Raw genomic sequence first — 9,909 nt, 5'->3', positions numbered from 1 at the left:
ACCAACTGGAAGAAAGGGTATCAATGATGGAAGATCATATGAATGAAATGAAGTGAGAAGAGAGGTTTAGAGAAAAAAGAATAAGAAGAAATGAACAAAGCCTCCAAGAAATATGGGACTATGTGAAAAGACCAAATCTACGTCTGATTGGTGTACCTGAAAGTGACAGGGAGAATGAAACCAAGTTGGAAAACACTCTGCAGGATATTATCCAGGAGAACTTCCCCAACCTAGCAAGGCAGGCCAACATTCAAATTCAGGAAATACAGAGAACGCCACAAAGATACTCCTCGAGAAGAGCAACTCCAAGACACGTAATTGTCAGATTCACCAAAGTTGAAATGAAGGAAAAAATGTTAAGGGCAGCCAGAGAGAAAGGTCAGGTTACCCACACAGGGAAGCCCATCAGACTAACAGCTGATCTCTCGGCAGAAACCCTACAAGCCAGAAGAGAGTGGGGGCCAATATTCAACATTCTTAAAGAAAACAATTTTCAACCCAGAATTTCATATCCAGCCAAACTAAGCTTCAAAAGTGAAGGAGAAATAAAATACCTTACAGACAAGCAAATGCTGAGAGATTCTGTCACCACCAGGTCTGCCCTACGAGAGCTCCTGAAGGAAGCACTAAACATGGAAAGGAATAACTGGTACCAGCCACTGCAAAAACATGCCAAATTGTAAAGACCATCAATGCTAGGAAGAAACTACATCAACTAACAAGCAAAATAACCAGTTAACATCATAATGACAGGATCAAATTCACACATAACAATATTAACCTTAAACATAAATGGGCTAAATGCTCCAATTAAAAGACAGAGACTGGCAAATTGGATGAAGAGTCAAGACCCATCAGTGTGCTATATTCAGGAAACCCATCTCATGTGCAGAGACACACATAGGCTCAAAATAAAGGGATGGAGGAAGATCTACCAAGCAAATGGAAAACAAAAAAAGGCAGGGGTTGCAATCCTAGTCTTGGATAAAACAGACCTTAAACCAACAAAGATCAAAAGTGACAAAGAAGGCCATTACATAATGGTAAAGGGATCAATTCAACAAGAAGAGCTAACTATCTTAAATATATATGCACCCAATATAGGAGCACCCAGATTCATAAAGCAAGTCCTTAGAGACCTACAAAGAGACTTAGACTCCCATACAATAATAATGGGAGACTTTAACACCCCACTGTCAACATTAGACAGATCAATGAGACAGAAGGCTAATAAGGGTATCCAGGAATTGAACTCAGCTCTGCACCAAGCGGCCCTAATAGACATCTACAGAACTCTCCACCCCAAATCAACAGAATACACATTCTTCTCAGCACCACACTGCACTTACTCCAAAATTGGCCACATAGTTGGAAGTAAAGCACTCCTCAGCAAATGTAAAAGAACAAATTATAACAAACTGTCTCTCAGACCACAGTGCAATCCAACTAGAACTCAGGATTAAGAAACTCACTCAAAACCACTCAACTACATGGAAACTGAACAACCTGCTCCTGAATGACTACTGGGTACATAATGAAATGAAGGCAGAAATAAAGATGTTCTTTGAAACCAACGAGAACAAAGACACAACATACCAGAATCTCTGGGACACATTTAAAGCAGTGTGTAGAGGGAAATTTATAGCACTAAATGCCCACAAGAGAAAGCAGGAAAGATCTAAAATTGACACCCTAACATCACAATTAAAAGAACTAGAGAAGCAAGAGCAAACACATTCAAAAGCTAGCAGAAGGCACGAAATAACTAAGATCAGAGCAGAACTGAAGGAGATAGAGACACAAAAAACCCTTCAAAAAATCAATGAATCCAGGAGCTGGTTTTTTGAAAAGATCAACAAAATTGATAGACCACTAGCAAGACTAATAAAGAAGAAAAGAGAGAAGAATCAAATTGATGCAATAAAAAATGATAAAGGGGATATCACCACAGATCCCACAGAAATACAAACTACCATCAGAGAAGACTATAAACACCTCTACGCAAATAAACTAGAAAATCTAGAAGAAATGGATAAATTCCTTGACACATACACTCTCCCAAGACTAAACCAGGAAGAAGTTGAATCTCTGAATAGACCAATAACAGGCTCTGAAATTGAGGCAATAATTAATGGCTTACCAACCAAAAAAAGTCCAGGACCAGACGGATTCACATCCAAATTCTACAGAGGTACAAGGAGGAGCTGGTACCATTCCTTCTGAAACTATTCCAATCAATAGAAAACGAGGGAATCCTCCCTAACTCATTTTATGAGGCCAACATCATCCTGATACCAAAGCCTGGCAGAGACACAACAAAAAAAAGAGAATTTTAGACCAATATCCCTGATGAACATCGATGCAAAAATCCTCAATAAAATACTGGCAAACCGAATCCAGCAGCACATCAAAAAGCTTATCCACCATGATCAAGTGGGTTTCATCCCTGGGATGCAAGGCTGGTTCAACATACACAAATCAATAAATTTAATCCAGCATATAAACAGAACCAATGACAAAAACCACATGATTATTTCAATAGATGCAGAAAAGGCCTTTGACAAAATTCAACAGCCCTTCATGCTAAAAACTCTCAATAAATTAGGTATTGATGGGATGTATCTCAAAACAATAAGAGCTATCTATGACAAACCCACAGCCAATATCATACTGAATGGGCAAAAACTGGAAGCATTCCCTTTGAAAACTGGCACAAGACAGGGATGCCCTTTCTCACCACTACTATTCAACATAGTGTTGGAAGTTCTGGCCAGGGCAATCAGGCAGGAGAAAGAAATAAAGGGTATTCAGTAAGGAAAAGAGGAAGTCAAATTGTCCCTGTTTGCAGATGACATGATTGTATATCTAGAAAACCCCATCGACTCAGCCTAAAATCTCCTTAAGTTGATAAGCAACTTCAGCAAAGTCTCAGGATACAAAACCAATGTGCAAAATTCACAAGCATTCTTATACACCAATAATAGACAAACAGAGAGCCAAATCATGAGTGAACTCCCATTCGCAATTGCTTCAAAGAGAATAAAATACTTAGGAATCCAACTTACAAGGGATGTGAAGGACTTCTTCAAGGAGAACTACAAACCTCTGCTCAACGAAATAAAAGAGGACACAAACAAATGGAAGAACATTCATGCTCATGGATAGGAAGAATCAATACTGTGAAAATGGCCATACTGCCCAAGGTAATTTATAGATTCAATGCCATCCCCATCAAGCTACCAATGACTTTCTTCACAGAATTGGGAAAAACGACTTTAAAGTTCATATGGAACCAAAAAAGAGCCCACATTGCCAAGTCAATCCTAAGCCAAAAGAACAAAGCTGGAGGCATCATGCTACCTGACTTCAAACTATACTACAAGGCTACAGTAACCAAAACAGCATGGTACTGGTACCAAAACAGAGATACAGACCAATGGAACAGAACAGAGCCCTCAGAAATAATACCACACATCTACAACTATCTGATCTTTGACAAACCTGACAAAAACAAGAAATGGGGAAAGGATTCCCTATTTAACAAATGGTGCTGGGAAAACTGGCTAGCCATATGTAGAAAGCTGAAACTGGATCCCTTCCTTGCACCTTCTACAAAAATTAATTCAAGATGGAGTAAAGACTTAAATGTTAGACCTAAAACCATAAAAACCCTAGAAGAAAACCTAGGCAATACCATTCAAGACATAGGCATGGGCAAGGACTTCATGTCTAAAACACCAAAAGCAATGGCAATAAAAGCCAAAATTGACAAATGGGATCTAATGAAACTAAAGAGCTTCTGCACAGCAAAAGAAACTACCATCAGAGTGAACAGGCAACCTACAGAATGGGAGAACATTTTTGCAATCTACTCATCTGACAAAGGGCTAATATCCAGAATCTACAAAGAACTCAAACAATTTCACAAGAAAAAAACAACCCCATCAACAAGTGGGCGAAGGATATGAACAGACACTTCTCAAAAGAAGACATTTATGCAGCCAACAGACACAGGAAAAAATGCTCATCATCACTGGCCATCAGAGAAATGCAAATCAAAACCACAATGAGATACCATCTCACACCAGTTAGAATGGCAATCATTAAAAAGTCAGGAAACAACAGGTGCTGGAGAGGATGTGGAGAAATAGGAACACTTTTACACTGTTGGTGGGACTGTAAACTGGTTCAACCATTGTGGAAGACAGTGTGGTGATTCCTCAAGGATGTAGAACTAGAAATACCATTTGACCCAGCCATCCCATTACTGGGTATATACCCAAAGGATTATAAATCATGCCGCTATAAAGACACATGCAAATGTATGTTTATTGCGGCACTATTCACAATAGCAAAGACCTGGAACCAACCCAAATGTCCAACAATGATAGACTGGATTAAGAAAATGTGGTATATATACACCATGGAATACTATGCAGCCATAAAAAAGGATGAGTTCATGTCCTTTGTAGGGACATGGATGAAGCTGGAAACCATCATTCTCAGCAAACTATTGCAAGGACAAAAAACCAAACATTGCATGTTCTCACTCATAGGTGGGAATTGAACAGTGAGAACACTTGGACACAGGAAGGGGAACATCACACACCAGGGCCTGTTTTGGGGTGGGGGAGGGGGGAGGGATAGCATTAGGAGATATACCTAATGTAAATGACCAGTTAATGGGTGCAGCACACCAACATGGCACATGTATACATATGTAAAAACCTGCACGTTGTGCACATGTACCCTAGAACTTAAAGTATAATAAGAAAAAAAAAATGTAAAATCACATTTGGAGAAAAGTTAGGAAGTATGCAGGATGTGAATTTACCTACTTCAGCTTGGGTAAAGTGGGAGGGTCATTGCATGAAGACCCTATAAACAGATAACATAACAATACTTGAATTTGCAAAAGACTTCCTGGGCAAAGTTTTAGTGGCCCCATGTTGTAATGTCTGAAATTGAGAAGGCTGTTTATATTAGCTACTAAAATCCCTGCCTCTGTTACTAATGAAACTACTTCATATACCTGGATACACTCTACCTACCTTTTATATTGGGCTGGCACACAGTCACGTAGCAGTGACTGCTCAGTAACAATTAGTTAATTGCACTTTTTCTGACATTCTGTGTATACATTGGCAGAGCATCCTTCTACAGATTGACTCCACAGTGTTGAACCCCAGGAATTAAGTGAATGCACTCAAGTTATTCTTAAGATTGAATATATTAATATATGCATAAGTACACTTATAGTAATCCAGATTTATATACCACAAATTGGAGAGTGATTAAATATTCTTAACTTAGAAAAAAGCTTACCCAAGACTCACTCTTAATTATCAACCTCCTCTACTGGCTTTGACATGATTCAGTTTGCTTTATTATGACATTTTCTGATGACAGGAGTTCTGTGACCTGAAGGGTACACTTGTAAACCTGTATTCTCTGTTCCTAGTAACATATAGTTAAGGACTGGAAAAGAGCTACAGAAATTCCATAAGTACTTAACCAACCACCTCACCTTTCTGAGTTTCACAACAGGATGTTTTTATTTTTTACCTTCCTTTCCCCAACACTCTCTGGTAATGAAACAACTGAGAAATAAAACCACCCAGGGAGGCGGGGAAAATCCAACACACTGGTTCATCTAGAGTTGTCCTGTATAAAGAAACCAAAACACTAAAACTTAAGAGTCTCTTTTTCAAGTAAAAGCGTAGAATTGATGTTAATTCAGTCTCAGTTTTAAGATCAGAAGGACTCTGTAACCTGAGTTGCAGGGTTGGCCGCTCTCATTGTTTGAAGTTTCAAGAGGCCCTGAAGTAGAAATGAGGAGATTTTAAAGTGTCATTTTAGAAAAATCCCTGCCTCTTTAAGGACCAAACAATTATAAATGAAGATAGGCAATGTCTGGATTTTTTAAAAGGTTTTATTGAAATGTAATAAGTTCTAAAATAAGGCAGAGAGGTCATGTATTTAATGCTGAAAGGGGAAAGTGATGCTCAAAGTCACACAAAGGCTGCAGGATTTGCTGACTCAACACCTTTGGGGCTAGAAAGAAATGAGGAGTGGGCTGGATGCAGCGGCTCACGCTTATAATCTCAGGACTTTGGGAGGCCAAGGCCAGCAGATTACTTGAGCTCACGAGTTCAAGACCAGCCTGGGCAACATGGTGAAATCCCGTCTCTACAAAAAATACAAAAATTAGCTGGGTGTGGTAGTGTGTGCCTGCAGTCCCAGCTATTTGGGATGCTGAAGTGGGAGGATGGCTTAAGCCCAGAAGGCAGAAGTTGCAGCGAGCTGAGATCACACCACTGCACTCCAGCCTGGGCAACAGAGCAAGACCCTGTCTTAATAACAAAAAAAGGCTGGGTGCAGTGGCTCACACCTGTAATCCCAGCACCATGGGAGGCTGAGGCAGGCAGATCACTTGAGGTCAAGAGTTTGAGACCAGCCTGGCCAACATGGTGAAACCCCGTCTCTACTAAAAATGTGGTGCCTGTAATCCCAGCTATTCAGGAGGCTGAAGGAGGAGAATCAATTAAACCCGGGAGGTAGAGGTTACAGTGAACTGAGATCACGTCAATGCACTCCCGCCTCGGCGACAGGGCAAGACTCTTCTCAAAAAAATAACAACAAACAACAACAACAAAAACAAAAAAAAATTTAACGAAACAAATTCCTGGTTAGGAAGGTGGGTGAAAAAAAAATCTATACATGTAGGCAAGCAGTTTGTGATATGTGGACTAATCTTCCAAATCTCACTCTAGTACTAATCTCATGCTACTTGGTATAAATAGGTATTTTAAAGTGAAACATTTAGCATTCCCTAGGAGATTCAATGATACAAATATTGGCCATTGAAATAGACTTTGGACCTAGAAACGGTGTTTGGTATGTTAATGGGGATAGTTGGAAGAAAATACATTGGCGGACTATACAAATATTAGAAAGAAGATAAATACCTTCACTATCTTATGTCAGGACTTACAAGTTAAATGTTAGAAGTTTCCTCTTTTTCTGCCTAAAACTTGAATGCCAGAATGAACTGAGTTACAATGCAGCACGGAAAACTGATCACTGGTTAAAGTGTGGTTTCTGGATCTTGTTACTGGGTATTAAAGCTCTTTGGCAAATGCCTTCATATCTGTTTAATGACTAGAAAACAATTCAAGAAAAGTGACGACAAAGACAATAATTACAAAATAGGCTGATAACCAGAGTTAATTATGATTGCCAAATAGAAGAAATGTTTTTTTAAGAAATGATGTGTTAATATGATGTGTTAATATCAGTAGATACAAAGAATATAATCTGGTTGATTAAAATCAAACTGAAATTTCACTGCCATAGTAAAGTATCACTTTACAAGACAGTCAATTTGACCGGTTCATTGTGAAAAACAGCATTATTCTCTTTTCTTTCTCACTTGTGATCCAGACAAAACAAATATCTGATATATCAAAACAATATTTAAAAAAAAATACAAAAGTTCTATCAGTTTCATATAACCTTAAAACTCTACCCAAACTGAGATGCTCAGGTTTACATAAATATATATACATATATATCTTTTAAATCCCAGAGTCCGAGACACAAGCCCATAGGGGTGTGTGGCCATCAGAGGCCAATCCTTTAACTCTGGGAGTGTATGACTCTTGTGAGGTGGGTGGGTCTCTGACCTACATTTATAGCTGTCAGTTTTGAACACCCTTCCCATGAGGAAATCTTTGCCTTTTGTTCAAAACATCTGAACAAAACTCACCTCTGAACTAACAGAGATGTTAACAGGACACCTGGCACAAAAAGGGCTTAGAAAAACATGTTCTCATAGAGTCTCTCAGGCTGTCAGTCATCTAGACACAAGTGAGTCAGCGTCCATGGTGTTCAGAAGATAGAGTTCAGGCTGAGCTGTCAATCCCAGATGGCACTAAGGAAAAAAAGATGGAAGAGAGTTAGACTGATTTTCACGTATTTATTGAAATCAGCATTTGAGTACCTATAGTTAGCACATCAATTTAGGCCTTTTTTTCTGTACTGCTATATTGATTTTTATTTCAGAAAAGAAATGGCTTACAGATACATACATGAATGGTTTCTGATATGCAAAATAACAGGTAGGAGCTGAAATAGTTAAGGACTGAGATGGTACCAAATGTCCTCAGCAAAATTAGCACTCCGACTATTCTTGTGACACACTGCCTCAGGATGGGCGCTTCAAATCAGGATAAGAACAAACAAGCAGAATGCTTTTGTATTTTACTACTGTGTGAATTAGAAATCAAATTTCCAACAGTTTCAATCCTGAGCCCTATTATCCTTTGGCACTGGAGCAGAGAAAAGCCTTTCATTTAAAAAACAAAAACATGAAATGGCATGTACTAAGAGGGAGAAAGATGACCTATGGGTCCGAAATGTTTGTCAGGCTGAATCAGAATCACTGAAGCTGCTTTTAAAACACAATTCCCAGCTGGGTGCAGTGGCTCACGCCTGTAATCCCAGCACTTTGGGAGGCTGAGGCGGGCGGATCATGAGGTCAGGAGATGGAGACCATCCTGGCCAACATGATGAAACTCTGTCTCTACTAAAAATGCAAAAAAAATTAGCTGGGTGTGGTGGCACATGCCTGTAATCCCAGCTACTCGAGAGGCTGAGGCAGGAGAATCACTTGAACCCAGGAGGCAGAGATTGCAGTGAGCCAAGATCACACCACTGCACTTCAGCCTGGCGACAGAGCCAGACTCCATCTCAAAAAACAAAACAAACAAACAAACAAAAAACACAATTCCGGCTGGGCACGGTGTCTCATGCCTGTAATCCCAGCACTGTGGGAGGCCGAGGCGCATGGATCACCTCAGGTCAGAAGTTCAAGACCAGCCTGACCAACATGGCGAAACCCCTTGACAAAAAATAAAAAAATTAGCGGGGCGTGGTGGCGCATGCCTGTAATCCCAGCTACTCACGAGGCTGAGGCAGGAGAATCACTTGAACCCGGGAGGCAGAGGTTGCAGTGAGCTGAGACCATGCCACTGCACTCCAGCCTGGGCGACACAGTCTCAAAAAGAAAAAAAAAAAAAAAAAAACACCACAATTCCAGACTCCACTCCTAAAGAACTGAGTCTAGATGGTTTGTGTTGGGACCTGTGAAGTTATTTTTTTTGTAGAGACAAGGCCTCACTATGTCACCCACGCTGGAGTGCCAATGACACGATCTTGGCTCACTGCCACCTCTACCTCCTGGGCTTCAGCCATCCTCCCATCTCAGCCTCCCAAGTAGCTGGGACTATAGGCGTGTGCCACCACACTCAGCCAATTTTTTTGTAGACGGGGTTTTGCCATGTTTCCTAGGCTGCCTACGAAGTTATTTCTTTTTACTTTTTCTCTCCTCGAATACACCTTGAGACAACTTTGAGTCTCATTTTAGCCCTACTATTATTACGCGGAGCTTCTATTGTTATCCTTTGGCACCAACAGCCTCTAAGTTAATGCAGAATGCAGACTATAAATTTATTGGTAGCAACTATCCCTATTTTAGTTTAATAGAAAGGCACTGGAGTTGGGTTCAAGCCCTTAACTCTGCCACTCCTATGGCCTTCAGCATGTCACATATACTTTTGGAGCCTTATCCTACTCATTTGTAAAATGTGAATAAATGCTACATTTGAAAATGCCAAGTACAGCCAGGCACAGTGGTTCACACCTGTAATCCCAGCACTTTGGGAGGCCAAGGCAGGCAGATCACTTGAGGTCAGGAGTTCGAGAGCAGCCTGACCAACATGGTAAAACCCTGGCTCTACTGAAAATACAAAAATTAGCCAGGTGCAGTGGCTCACGCTTGTAATCCCAGCACTTAGGGAGGCTGAGGTGGGTGGATCATGAGGTCAGGAGTTCGAGACCAGCCTGGCT

The 9,909-nt window shown here is 40.3% G+C and overlaps 1 protein-coding gene across 14 annotated transcripts in view; it reads right to left on the bottom strand.

Annotated features, from left to right (window-relative positions):
* Window positions 1-5,805: 5,805 nt before the first annotated feature.
* SLC11A2 (solute carrier family 11 member 2) overlaps window positions 5,806-9,909 on the bottom strand; it is a 71,871-nt gene continuing 67,767 nt past the window's right edge. For 10 of the 14 annotated variants that reach the window (XM_058433641.1, XM_058433645.1, XM_058433647.1 and 7 more), the window contains one exon: window positions 5,915-7,933. In XM_058433641.1, coding sequence (XP_058289624.1) covers window positions 7,856-7,933 — 78 coding nt within the window. In that variant the 3' untranslated portion in view covers window positions 5,915-7,855. Of the gene's footprint in view, window positions 5,821-5,914; window positions 7,934-9,909 lie in introns of those variants that run through there. The other 4 variants (XR_009211683.1, XR_004246245.2, XR_009211684.1 and 1 more) reach the window with 3 other exon arrangements.

The sequence above is a fragment of the Hylobates moloch genome, unplaced genomic scaffold, assembly GCF_009828535.3.
Source record: "Hylobates moloch isolate HMO894 unplaced genomic scaffold, HMol_V3 SCAFFOLD_22, whole genome shotgun sequence".
Lineage (NCBI taxonomy): Eukaryota > Metazoa > Chordata > Mammalia > Primates > Hylobatidae > Hylobates > Hylobates moloch.
The sequence above is the reverse complement of the archived record's forward strand: the minus strand, read 5'-3'. Positions and strand labels throughout refer to the sequence as shown.